Source organism: Rhinoderma darwinii, chromosome 5, assembly GCF_050947455.1.
Source record: "Rhinoderma darwinii isolate aRhiDar2 chromosome 5, aRhiDar2.hap1, whole genome shotgun sequence".
Classification (NCBI taxonomy): Eukaryota; Metazoa; Chordata; class Amphibia; order Anura; family Rhinodermatidae; genus Rhinoderma; species Rhinoderma darwinii.
In genome coordinates, this window is record NC_134691.1 from 249,106,752 (window position 1) to 249,121,397 (window position 14,646).

At 40.8% G+C, this 14,646-nt stretch overlaps 1 protein-coding gene across 1 annotated transcript in view; it reads left to right on the forward strand.

Moving 5' to 3' along the window:
- The window catches only part of CDK13 (cyclin dependent kinase 13), a 172,570-nt gene that overhangs the window by 61,918 nt on the left and 96,006 nt on the right, over positions 1-14,646 (forward strand). The window contains exons 5-6 of the mRNA XM_075827037.1: positions 195-365; positions 6,816-7,005. Coding sequence (XP_075683152.1) covers positions 195-365; positions 6,816-7,005 — 361 coding nt within the window. The remainder of the gene's footprint in view (positions 1-194; positions 366-6,815; positions 7,006-14,646) is intronic.

A 14,646-nucleotide genomic window follows, 5' to 3' on the forward strand; every position in this document is an offset into this window, starting at 1 on the left:
GTTTTCAATTATATGATGACCTATGTGTCCTATGCTGTGTAATTCCTGTCTTGCAATAGGGATGCCATTTTTATGGCAGTTTGGTATGAGGAAGTTTTTCTATAATGCCCACCATCTCCCTGAAGGTCCGTTATATGCCACCTCTTTTTTTTGTGATCCGGTAATTTTGTCCTTTTTTGGGTTTTTTTTTTCAGGAGAAATGGTGGCTCTAAAGAAAGTGCGTTTGGATAATGAGAAAGAAGGTTTCCCTATCACCGCTATACGTGAAATTAAAATTCTTCGACAACTCACCCACCAGAGCATTATTAACATGAAGGAGATCGTCACAGACAAGGAGGATGCTGTAGACTTCAAGAAAGATAAAGGTTTAGTTTCTTCTAACATTATTCTACAATGGGTGCTTTTAACCAGTTCATAACCGGGCTGTTTTGAGCCTACAAGACCAAGCACCGTTTAGCCATTTTTAACACGCGTTAGTTAAACTTTTATAACGGTTTTTTGTTGGCCTAGCGATGTGCTTTTTGCACATTGTTTTATTTTTATATTTTTGTAGACCGTAGGTTCGTGATTTTTCAGACACCACCTTTTTTGTAAAATTTTTTTTTAAGAATTTTTAGGCTTCTAGTTTTAAAGAGGCTCTGTCACCAGATTTTGCAACCCCTATCTGCTATTGCAGCAGATAGGCGCTGCAATGTAGATTACAGTAACGTTTTTATTTTTTAAAAACGAGCATTTTTGGCCAAGTTATGACCATTTTTGTATTTATGCAAATGAGGCTTGCAAAAGTCCAAGTGGGCGTGTATTATGTGCGTACATCGGGGCGTTTTTACTACTTTTACTAGCTGGGCGTTCTGACGAGAAGTATCATCCACTTCTCTTCACAACGCCCAGCTTCTGGCAGTGCAGACACACAGCGTGTTCTCGAGAGATCACCCTGTGACGTCACTCACAGGTCCTGCATCGTGTCGGACGAGCGAGGACACATCGGCACCAGAGGCTACAGTTGATTCTGCAGCAGCATTAGCGTTTGCAGGTAAGTCGATGTAGCTACTTACCTGCAAACGCTGATGCTGCTGCAGAATCAACTGTAGCCTCTGGTGCCGATGTGGCCGACACGATGCAGGAACTGGGGCAGGAAGTGAGTGACGTCACAGATCTGCACTGCCAGAAGCTGGGCGTTCAGAAGAGAAGTGGATGTTACTTCTCGTCAGAACGCCCAGCTAGTAAAAGTAGTAAAAACGCCCCGATGTACGCACATCATACACGCCCAGTTGTACTTTTACTATAAACACGCCCACTTGGACTTTTGCAAGCCTCATTTGCATAAATACAAAAATGGTCATAACTTGGCCAAAAATGCTCGTTTTTAAAAAATAAAAACGTTACTGTAATCTACATTGCAGCGCCTATCTGCTGCAATAGCAGATGGGGGTTGCAAAATCTGGTGACAGAGCCTCTTTAAAATGGTAAAAAATATTCTTTTACTTTTCTGCAAATTTTTTTTTTCTAGGCACATTATAGTTTTACTCTAAGGCTATGTTCACACAGAGTTTTTTGACGCGGAAACCGCGCCGCGAAACTTCAAAAACCGCCCCAAAATGCCTCCCATTGATTTGAATGGGAGGTGGACGAGTTTTTTTTTTTTTTTACCGCGAGCAAAAAAAAGACGTCGCGGTAAAAATTTAGCCAGTTTCCGCCTCCAAAACCCCATTTCAATCAGTCAGAAACAGGAAAAAAAACAGAGTGTTTTGACAAGTTTTTGTCAAACCACTGTGCAAAACATGTCTGTGGGAACATAGCCTAAAATAGACCTTTTATTTCTGATAGTCATTGTCTACCTAAAATTTAGATATATTAAATGCGTCAGGGCTAGCATTATGACAATGATTGGTGTGGGGCAGGGGCTTTTTTCTAGGGAGGCTAATTTATGTGTGTTTTTTTGACTTCGTTTATGTGCACCTTATTTTACTTAGTTTTTTTTTTGTTATTCTGGCTTGTCCCTCAAAGGTCCGAAAAACATTTGGGGACTTTATTTTCTTTTTCTTTGACACCATTTTTCCACTGTAACTGGGGCTGCACAGCCCCAGTTACAGGGGAAATCGGCCCTCTTATAGTGTGTCTTGTCACTTATAAGGCTGTGCTGGGTCTACTTAGACCCAGCAGCAGTCTTCCACTAAAAGCATCCCGGCGATCATGTGACAAGTCACATTTTCACTGGAACCAATAGAGGCATTGCTGCTGCTTCTATTCTTTACACAGCTCTCATTGAGATCAGAGAAGACAGAAGCAGTAAAAACGGCTTCTATCTAATCTCAAGGTTGCCCGGCAGTCACTGACTCCCGGACACCTGACATTTAGCTGCCTCATCTCTCGGTCAGCCAGCTGAAGTACCCACAGTAGGTACACTATGGCGTGGATTTTAAGGGCCTTGACCGCCTGCTGTATAATTACCGTGGGCGGTCCGGAACCAGTTAATCTACCAAATCCACTATATTCATAGAATAACTTGGTAGGATAATAAATAACAAGAATGATTATAAGTGAGCATCCAGAAAGTTAGTTCTGTAGAACGTAATAAAAAGGAATCAAATTAAAGATTGAACATTAATAACCGTAGAGAAAAAAATATACAATGAAGGAAATAAGTATTTGATCCCTTGCTGATTTTGTAAGTTTGCCCACTGTCAAAGACATGAACAGTCTAGAATTTTTAGGCTAGGTTAATTTTACCAGTGAGAGATTATATTAAAAAAAATACAGAATCACATAGTCAAAATTATATATATTTATTTGCATTGTGCACACAGAAATAAGTATTTGATCCCTTTGGCAAACAAGACTTAATACTTGGTGGCAAAGCCCTTGTTGGAAAGCACAGCAGTCAGATGTTTTTTGTATTTGATGATGAGGTTTGCACACATGTTAGATGGAATTTTGGCCCACTCCTCTTTGCCGATCATCTGTAAATCCATTAAGATTTCGAGGCGGTCTCTTTGTAACTCGGATCTTCAGCTCCCTCCATAAGTTTTCGATGGGATTAAGGTCTGAAGACTGGCAAGGCCTCTCCATGACCTTAATGTGCTTCTTTTTGAGCCACTCCTTTGTTGCCTTGGCTGTATGTTTCGGGTCATTGTCGTGCTGGAAGACCCAGCCACGAGCCATTTTTAATGTCCTGGTGGAGAGAAGGAGGTTGTCACTCAGGATTTGACGGTACATGGCTCCATCCATTCTCCCATTGATGCGGTGAAGTAGTCCTGTGCCCTTAGCAGAGAAACGCCCTCAAAACATTATGTTTCCACCTCCATGCTTGACAGTGGGGACGGTGTTCTTTGGGTCATAGGCAGCATTTCTCTTCCTCCAAACACGGCGAGTTGAGTTAATGCCAAAGAGCTCAATTTTAGTCTCATCTGACCACAGCACCTTCTCCCAATCACTCTCAGAATCATCCAGATGTTCATTTGCAAACTTCAGATGGGCCTGTACATGTGCCTTCTTGAGCAGGGGCACCTTGCAGGATTTTAATGCATTACGGCGTAATGTGTTACCAATGGTTTTCTTGGTTACTGTGGTCCCAGCTGCCTTGAGATCATTAACAAGTTCCCCCCTGGGTAGTTTTCGGCTGAGCTCTCACCTTCCTCAGGATCAAGGATACCCCACGAGGTGAGATTTTGCATGGAGCCCCAGATCGATGTCGATTGACAGTCATTTTGTATGTCTTCCATTTTCTTACTATTGCACCAACAGTTGTCTCCTTCTCACCCAGTGTCTTACTTATGGTTTTGTAGCCCATTCCAGCCTTGTGCAGGTCTATGATCTTGTCCCTGACATCCTTAGAAAGCTCTTTGGTCTTGCCCATGTTGTAGAGGTTAGAGTCAGACTGATTAATTGAGTCTGTGGACAGGAGTCTTTTATACAGGTGACCATTTAAGACAGCTGTCTTTAATGCAGGCACCAAGTTGATTTGGAGCGTGTAACTGGTCTGGAGGAGGCTGAACTCTTAATGGTTGGTAGGGGATCAAATACTTATTTCTCTGTTCACAATGCAAATAAATATATCTCATTTTGACTGATTTTCTGTTTTGTTTTTTTTAAATATAATCCTATCTCTCACTGATAAAATTAACCTAGCCTAAAAATTCTAGACTGTTCATGTCTTTGACAGTGGGCAAACGTACAAAATCAGCAAGGGATCAAATACTTATTTCCTTCACTGTGTGTGTGTGTGTGTGTGTGTGTGTGTGTGTGTGTGTGTGTGTGTGTATATATATATATATATATATATATATATATATATATATATACACACACGCTATACTTAGACATGGAATGTGTGAAATGTGTATTCTGAAATGGGTTTTACAGAAACATGGAATGAAAGGAACATACTAGAAAATTAAGAATTGTTATGAAGCTCTTTGAGCCCAACATGTAACCAGTTAGTGACCGCCAATACGTCTTTTCACGGTGGCCACTAATGGGCTTTATTCTGATGCATACTTCTTTCACGGAGCTGCATCAGAATAAGTAAACCGAGCAGGGAGCTGTCAAATCTCCCTGCTCAGCTACCAGAGGTAGCTGAGGGCTGGGGGCATCCCTGCTCGAATGGGTGAGATCAGTATCTGTATCATTCTCGCCCATTTAACCCCTCAGATGCGGTGCTCAATAGCGAGCGCCGCATCTGAGTTATTTTGGAAAGAGGGAGGGAGCTCCCTCTCATTCCACCAGCACCCGGCGATAAGATCGCCGAGTGTCTGTCTTCTATGGCAGCCGCAGGCTTAATAAAGGCCCCCAGGTTTGCCTGTAGTAAATGCCTTCTAGGCCATGCCAGAGGCCTGTCCGTTTTAAACAGGCAGTAATACACTGCAATACAAAAGTTTTGCAGTGTATTCTGAAAGCGATCGGATCTTCACATATTAAAGTCACCTAGTGGAACTAGTAAAAAAGTTTACAAAAATTGAAAAACCCAAGTTTTACCCTTACAAAATGCTTTATTAAAAAATCAAAATAAAGTAAAAAAGTTACACATATTTGGTATCGCCACGTCCGTAACTCCCCCCAACTATAAAGCTATTACATTATTTAACCCTCACGGTGAACGCCGAAAAAAAAATACACTAAAAAACAATAGAAAAATTGCTGTTTTCTGTGAATCCTGACTTAAGTGATCAAAAAGTCGCATCTACTCCAAAATGGTACTGATAAAAACAAGTCGTCCCGCAAAAAAAGCCCTCACAGCTGCATCAGCTGAACAATAAAAAAAAGTTATGACTTCAAATATGGAGACACAAAAACAAATATTTTTGAACAGTGTTTTTACTGTGTAAAAGTAGTAAAACATACAAAAATCTATATAAATTTGGTATCGTTACAATCGTAACAACCCGCTGAATAAAGCTATTGTGTTATTTATACCACACCTGTAAACGGCATAGATTTAGGACGCAAAAAAGTGGCACAATTTCAGGGGTTTAAGAAAATACAACTTGTCCCGCAAAAACCAAGACCTTATACAGCTACGTCGACGCGAAAATAAAAGTTATAGCTCCTGGAATTCAATGATGGAAAAACTTAAATAGCTTGGTCATTAAGGTTTAAAATAGGCTGGTCATTAAAGGGTTAAAACCCTTAAAGGGACACTCCGGCCAAAACGAAACTTTCCCATGTGTACCATTATGGTGTTCCATGTATCAATGTCTCGCCTGTTATTTTTTTTCTTGCTGCTGCTATCTCTATATATCAGACTGTTATGGTTGCTTAGCAGCAGTGTGAATCGGGCTTGGTGACACACTTTCTCTACTTGAGTCTGTGAAGATCTATGTGTCACCCGTCACAGGCTTCAGCAGGTCTTGTACCACACTAGTTTTGCCCAGGGGGAGACAGAAACTTCTATCATCAGCTACCACTGATACTTAGACAGGTTCCTGTCACACAGGTATAATATAAGTCAGCCTCTCTGTCTATATACTTATGGTTTTTCAGCTTATTTAGGAGAATATAGAGAGAATGATAATCTGTGTCGGCCAGCATGCAGAAATGGTATGGTCTTTAGCTGGTCATGAGATGCATTGCTGAAGCATCATGGGATTGATGACAAAGTAAAGAGAAAGCAGGGGAAAACTAAAAATCAAGTTGTACTTTGAAAAAGCCTCCAAACAAGGCAGCATTTTAAAAAGTAAGTACATTATACATAGTGTGGTATACAGTCAGGTGGGGAATGCAGACATGGAAAGTTGTTTCCACTGGTGGTCTTCTATAAAATTGTGAACCACCTATTTTATATTTTCGATGTCCAAATATGATTTTTCTAATTACAAGCCCAATACCTGGTGTTACATTACTGAGACATTCTGATGATCCCATTCCCTTCTGCTTTTAGTAGGATTCATTGTTGTCCTGGAGATGTTGGGACATATTTACGAATATTGGTGCTCTGCCAAGTGGTGCACCAGTATTCAATTTCTATGCAGCGTTCTCATTCATGTTGACAAATACGTTGCAGATGCTGAGCTGCGACAGGTTTCCCTGTCCCGTGACAGGTTTGCCTGTTATACCTCACCTCCACTTTTCTGAGCAGAAAAGTATTCAGAGCTTAGTAAATGTGACCTTTAGGCTGATTCCAGTTACATCCGAAAATATGACCCTTTGTGTGGTTCAAATCCCCACCAGATAGAACAATATCTGCATGCTACCTGGCTTGCATAGACACATTTTTGTGTGAAGATTGTTGTAGATGACAATTTGAACACGCACAAGGTCTCCATGATTTGACTGTAATAAAACTATAAACTCCATATTGTCTTTTTCAATTGTTACAGGTGCATTTTACCTGGTATTTGAATATATGGACCATGACCTGATGGGTCTGCTGGAATCTGGGTTGGTGCATTTCAACGAACTTCATATTAAGTCTTTCATGAAGCAACTTATGGAAGGTTTGGACTACTGTCACAAGAAGAATTTTTTGCACAGAGACATTAAATGCTCAAATATTCTACTAAACAACAGGTATTTTATGTATTTATCTTTGCATGTGTGTTTGCTGTAATTCATTTTAACTCCTTCCCGCCCAATCACGTAGTTACGACATCAGCGGTAATGTATTAGCGCCTTCTCGCGTAACTGTAGGTGATAGAGCGGGCTCAAAGCTGAGCCAGCGCCATCACCAGTGGGTGTCAGCTGTATATTATAGCTGACATCCCGCTGTAACGGCCAGGACCGGAGCTAGCCTCCGATCCTGCCGATTTAACCCCTTAGATGCAGCGATCAGAAGTGAACGCTGCATCTAGGTGGTTTCTAGCCTGTCGGCAGCGCTGTCGCCGGGATGCCGGTGGTTGCTATGGCAACCAGAGGCCTATTTGCCTCCTGGTCTGCCAAAGAAGGAAGTCTTTTCGGTCCTGCCCGGAGGCGGGGCCTAAAAGGCATACTACCAGAAGCTGAGCCTGCGCCTTAATCTGCGGGTGTCAGCTGTTTGTCACAGCTAACACACTGATGTAACGGCCAGGACCGAAGCAAGCCTCCAATCCTGTCGATTAACCCCTTAGATGCAGCGATCCAAAGTGATCGCTGCATCGCGGTGGTTAGATCGTTGCCGATGGTTGCTATTGCAACCAGAGGCCTAACAATGGCCTCCTGGTCTGCCTAATACGGAAGCCTGTTAGGCCCCACCTGGAGTTGAAGCCTAATAGGCTTGCTGTCAGTGAATAACTGACATCTCTAATACACTGCACTATGTAGTGTATTAGAATAGCGATCAGGGATTCATGCCTTCAAGTCCCCTAGTGGGACTAAAAAAAAAGTTCATAAAAATGTTGTAAAAAAGTTTAAAGTTAATAAAACAAACATACGAATTCTTTTATTATAGGGAAAAACTGAAAACATTAAAAAAGTACACATTTGGTATCGCCGCGTCCGTAACGACCCAATCTATAAAGATATCACGTTTAACAAAAGAGTGATTCTGGAATTGTTTTTTATTTACCACCCCACACAAAACAGAATGAAAAGTGATCGAAATGTTGCAGGTACCCCAAAATTGTACCAATCAAAACTACAGCCCGTCCCGCAAAAAACAAGCCCTCCCACAGCTTTTTTGACGGAAAAATAAAAAACCTATGGCTCTCAGAATATGGTGATACAAAAACTAAATGATTTTAAAAAAGTAGCTTTATTGTGCAAACGCTGTAAAATATAAAAAACTATATACATTTGGTATCACCGTAATCGTATCGACCTGCAGAATAAAGTAAATGTAATTTATAGCGCAAAAACATTGCATGTACCCCAAAATGGTACCAATGATAACCACAGATTTTCACACAACATATAACCCCATTGCACAGCTCCGGTGGAGAAAAAATAAAGTTCTGGCTCTCAGAATATGCAGACACAAAATGTGCAGTGTTCCAAAAGCGGATAGGATTGGGCCCCATTTATCAGTGCGACACTGGCCACATATCTGCGGATTATTATTTATTTACCGCATTATTATGCCCTGATGTACTCCGCACAGCTTACATATGCCCCCACATTATAAATTGAAACACCAGTAAAACCCCGAACAGAACTGTTACCAAGCAAAATCTGTGCTCCAAAAGCCAAATGACGCTCCCTCTCTTCTGAACCCTACAGCGTGCCAAAACTGCAGTTTACGTCCACATATATGGCATCTCAATACCCGGGAGAACCTGCTTTAATGGTTTTTGAGAGATTTGCCTGCAGTGGCGCAAACTAAGCACCACATATTCGGGCACTAAAATGACATATCAGTGGAAAATTGCAATTTTCACTTTTCACCCTCCGCTGAGCATTTGTTTCAAATAAATAAGAAAAAAATCCTGTGGGGTCAAAATACTCACTACACCACTTAAAAAATGGCTTGAGGGATGCAGTTTCCAAAATAGAGTTCACTACTTGGAGGTTAGTTTAACTATTTGACCTCAGAGCCCTGCAGTTGTGGGCCAATACTGCGAAAATCACCAATATAGGTTTCAAATGTGCATTTGCTCTTTCACTCCTCAGCCCTGTCATATGTCCATGCAAATGATACATTTCTTGAGGGGGTGTATTTTACAAAATGGGGTCACTTTTCAGGTTTTTCCACTGTACTCTCGTACCTCAGGGGCTCTGCAAAAGCAACATGGTGCCCGTACACCACTCCAGCGAAATCTGCGCTCTATAAGCCAAATGGCGCTCCTATTTTGAGCTCTGCCATGTGCCCAAAAGCAGTTTAGGGCCATTCATTGGGTATTCCCATACTCAGGAGAAAAAACACCACACAATTTGTTACTCAAATTCTCCTAGTACCCCTCGTGAAAATAAAAAATTGGGAGCGAACACAACATATGTGTAAAAAAATGTTTTTCATTTTTACTGCCTAATTCTAATAAAATCTATGAAACACCTGTGGGGTCAAAATGCTCACTACACCCCTAGATGAATGCCCTGAGAGGTGTCGTTTCCAAAATGGAGTCACTTCTCAGGGGTTTCCACTCTACTGGTACCTCAGGGGCTCTGCAAATATGACGTGGCGCATAAAAGCCAATCAAGCAAATCTTCATGCCAAGAAGCGCTGCTGCCATTCTAAGCCCTGACGTGTGTCCAAACAGAAGTTTATGACCACGTATGGAGTATTGCCGTACTTGGGAGAAATTGCTTTACAAATGTTGGGGTGCTCCTTCTTCCTTTCTTCCTATGTTTTGATGGTTGCTATGGCTGCCTGGGGGCATAATGAAGACCCCCAGGTCCGCCATCTTTATACACCTATATCGTGCAAGCGATCGCTGGTTGAAGTCCCCTAGGGGGACCAATAAAAAAAGTAAAAATTATTTGTTTTTTTTTTTTTGTATAAAAAAAATTAAAATAAAAATCTTAAGTTCAAAATAAAAAACCCTTTTCCCATTTTCTCCCTAGAGCATAGTAAAAAATAAATAAACATAATTGGTATTGCCGCGTCCGTCTGAACTATTACAATATATCAATATTTAACCCGTACGGTGAACGCCGTAAAAATTTTTTATTGTAAACGCCAGAATCTCTATTTTTTGGTCACCTAATCTCCCACAAAAAATGAAATAAAAATGATCAAACCGTCGTATTTGCACCAAAATGGTATTATTAAAAACTACAGCTTATCCGGCAAATAAGCCCTCATACCACTTAATCGACGAAAAAAAAAAAGTTGTGGTTCTCTGAATTTGGCTACACAAAATAAGTTTTCTTTTTTACACTTAGGGTATGTGCACACACACTAATTGACGGACGTATTTCGGCCGCAAGTACCGGACCGAACACAGTGCAGGGAGCCGGGCTCCTACATCATAGTTATATACGATGCTAGGTGTCCCTGCCTCACTGCCGGACAACTGTCCCGTACTGTAATCATGTTTTCAGTACGGGACAGTTGTCCTGCAGCGAGGCAGCGACTCCTAGCATCGTACATAAGTATGATGCTAGGAGCCCGGCTCCCTGCACTGTGTTCGGTCCGGGACTTGCGGCCGAAATACGTCCGTCAATTACGGACGTAATTAGTGTGTGTGCACATACCCTTAGATTTTAACTTGTAAAATATAGAAAAAACTATATATTTGGTATCGCCGCAATTGTATTGACCCACAGAATAGAGTTAACATGTTTTAATTGCACAGTGAATTCCGTAAAAACGGCGTGCAAAAAACCATGGAGGAATCGCTGTTTTGTTTTTTTCATTTTCTACCCCACAAATAATTTTTTTGCCCATTTCCTAGTACATTATATGGCAAAATAAATGGTGCTACGAAAAACTACAACTCGTCCCGCAAAAATCAAGCCCTCATAGTACTATATCGACGGAAAAATAAAGACGTTATGGCTTTTGGAAGGTGGGGGAGGAAAAAACGAAAATGAAAATCTAAAAAAGGGCTGCGGCGGGAAGGGGTTAATGGCAACAAGATGGTTTATTAACTGCAAAACTAGAGGAGTGGTCTATTTGATATCATGCACCTGTGGACTGCAGTATATTGGAAAACTACACATTGGCCCGCAAAAATCAAGCCCACATACGGCCACATTGAAGGAAAAATAAAAAAATTATGTCTCTTGGAATGCAGTGATGCAAAAACAAGTAATTTTTTTCTAAAAGGCTTTTTATTGTGCAAACGCAGGAAAACATATAAATCCTTTACATATTTGGTATCCCCGTAATCGTGCCGACCCATAGTAAACGGTGTAAATTTATAATGTGAAAATCAATGCTGGAATAACTGCTTATTTTCAATTCTCTCCTAAAATAAAGTTAATAAAAGTTAATAAACATATTAGAAGCGTCTAAAAATGGTACAATTACAAAATACAACTCGTCCCGCAAAAAACAAGCCCTTATACGGCTATGTCGGCGGAATAAAAAATAGTTACGACTCTTGGAATGCGACCGTGAAAAAACAAAAAATAATCCTTGGTCATTAACGCGCAAAATGGCCTGGTCATTAAGGGGTTAAAGGGAATGTGTCGCTAGAATTTTTTTTTTTTTTAGTTAAACAGTGTATACATGATTAGACATTGTTATAATTTTTTCACAAGTCAGGAAATATTATAAATTAGATTCTAATTTATAACATTTCCCTGTACTGGTCACTAGAGGGAGCAATTCCCAAAATTGCAGCATTGGCATGTGGTAAAGCAACCACATTGCTTTATGCTGCAAATTTGGTGTAAACACACACGCTCTAGTGTGCTCACAGAATCCCCCCTCCCTTATCCTGGCGAGTTTCCGAGAGCCACAACTTTTTTATTTTTCCGTCAATAGAGTGGTGTGAGGGCTTATTTTTTGCGAGATGAGCTGTAGTTTTTATTGGTACCATTTTTTGGTACATAAGACTTTTTGAGCACTTTTTATTAAATTTTTTGGTAGAGCCAGGGTGACCAAAAAACTGATTTTGCAGTTTAAAATTCTTTATTTTTCACGGCGTTCACTGTGCGAGTTCAATAATGGTATATTGTAATAGCTTGGACTTTTACGGACGCAGCGATACCAATTTTGTGTATATTTTAAATTTTTTTACATTACTTTAGAGAAAAAATGTGAAAGGGTTTCTTTTTGGACTTAAAATATTTATTGAATTTTTTGCACTAATAATAACTATTTACTTTTGTTTGTACACATTTTATTAGTCCCCCTAGGAGACATGAACAAGCAATCGTTCGATCACTGGTAGAATACACTGTATATTGTGATTTTTACAGGCACCTGTAACAGCGCGATCGCTGTTTCTGTCCGTTAGTCCTGGGTATCAGCTGTAATACACAGCTGACACCCGCAGTGTATGGCACGGGCTCAGCGCGTGAGATGCTCCATGTATCACCCCCCACACCACGACATGTTAAGTCATGGTGCGCCAAGGGTTTAATGCGCAGCGGATGGTGCAGAGTGAAAATTAAAATTTTCCACTGATGTGCCATTTTAGTGCACTATATGTTGTGCCCAGTTGGTGCCACAAATACTTCATAAAATTTTAACCGGGTTCTCCCGGGTATGGCGATGCCATATCTGTGGACGTAAACGGCTGTTTGGGCACGCTGTAGGGCTCAGAAGGGAGGGACGCCATTTGGCTTTTGGAGCGCTGATTTTGCTTGGTAGTATCTCTGCCGTTTTGCTGGTATTTCAGTTTAAAATGTGGGGGCAAATGTAGACTGGGCAGAGTACATCAGGGGCATAATAATGGGGTAAATAAATAATAATGTGGTAAATAAATAATAATCTGCAGATATGTGGCCTTTGTGGCACTTATAAATGGCGCCTGATCTTATCCGCTTTTGGAGCACTGCACATTTTGCATCGCCATATTCTGGGAGCCAGAACTTTTTTATTTTTTCACCACCGGAGCTGTGTGAGGGCTTATTCTTTGCGGGACAATCTGTAGATTTCATTGTTACCATTTTGGGGTACATGCCATTTTTTTTTTATCACTTTTTATTCAATTTTTTGGCAAGCCAGGTGACCAAAAACCATCAATTCTGACAATGATTTTTTTTTTTTTTTTTTTTTACAGCGTTCACCCTGGGCCATAAATGACCATTATATTTTATTCTGCGGGTCGGTACGATTACAGCGATACCATATGGATATCGTTATTTTATGTTTTGCAGCGTTTGCGCAATAAAATAACTTATTTGGAAAATAAATTTTATTTTTTGTGTCCTCGTATTCTGAGAGCCATAAGTTTTTTTTTATTTTTCAGACAAAAAAGCTGTGTAAGGGCTTGTTTTTTGCGGGACGGGTTGTAGTTTTTATCGCTACTATTTTGGGGTACATGCGACTTTTGATCACTTTTTATTCTGGCATTGTTTTTCGTTTATTTTTTTTTGCGGTGTTCACCGTGCGGGAAAAATAATATTATAGTTTTATAGTTGGGGTCGTTACGAACGTGGTGTTTCCAAATGTGGGTACTTTTTTTTTTTTATGTATTCATTTTTTTTTCCTATAATAAAAGACTTATTATAGGAAAAAAAGCAGTTCTTGTTTATATCGCTTTTTTTTTTTTTTTTTTTTACTTTTTTCTCTTGTCCCACTAGTGGACACTTGGACTTGCAGCTCTGATCACTGCTGGAATACATTACACTGCACACGTAGTATACTGCATTCCAACTGTCATTGTGACGAACTTACTGCTCACCTTGACGTGCATTAACGTCAAGGTGCGGGAAGGGGTTAAGATGCTGGTGGTCTCTGTAGTCAAAAGTCGTGATGAGAGATTCATAATCTGAAAATCACCCTCCTTCTAACTAGAGATTAGGTTTCTCTCCGGTGTAGCAGGAGGTACTCTGAGATAGGTTGATTCCTGTCTAAAAAAAAAAACCCTCTCGGTTGGGATTTTTACCTCTACCTCGTTGGTTTGTACGGGTGGAATTCCTCCCCTGATGGTAATTGGCCCTGAGCCTTCTATTAGGGAGTCTCGGATCATCGAGTTCTGAGAGACCCAGATTGCTATCGTATTCTGCCTAGTGACCCAATGAAGATCTTTGGCAACATCCTCAAGGAATTAGTAAATCAGGGCAAATCTCTGAATTTACGCAGTTCTGATGAACAAAGATTTAGCCTTGTCGACCATCCACAATATTCGACTTTCTACAGCTTACCCAAGGTGCACAAAGGCACATCTCCCCTCGAGGGGCGCCCCATTGTTTCAGGGGTAGACCATTTGACCCAAAATGCTGGTCTCTACATAGATCAAATCCTCAAACCCCTGGTGTTGACTCTCCCATCCTATGTGAGAAACACTATGGATGTACCAAGTAGACTTGAAGGAATCAGATGTGATTCCGGAGTCTATCTGGCCTCACTAGACGTTGAGGCCCTCTATACCTCTATACCCCATGAATCAGAATGTAGGGCTGTAGGGGATTTCCTTAATGAAAGGGGAATACAATTTCAGGCTCATAATGAGTTCGTAGTCTACCTACTCAGATTTGTCCTTGAACACAACTTCTTACTGTTCGATGGCAGATACTACTACCAGCAGCTCAGGGGGGTGGCTATGGGCTGTCCCCGTGCCCCCTCCTATGCCAACTTGTACCTGGGCTGGTGGGAGAGGAAAGTTGTGTTCAGTGAGGACATGGAGAGATGGACTTCCCTGATTACCTTGTGGCTAAGATTCATTGACTATGTCCTGATTC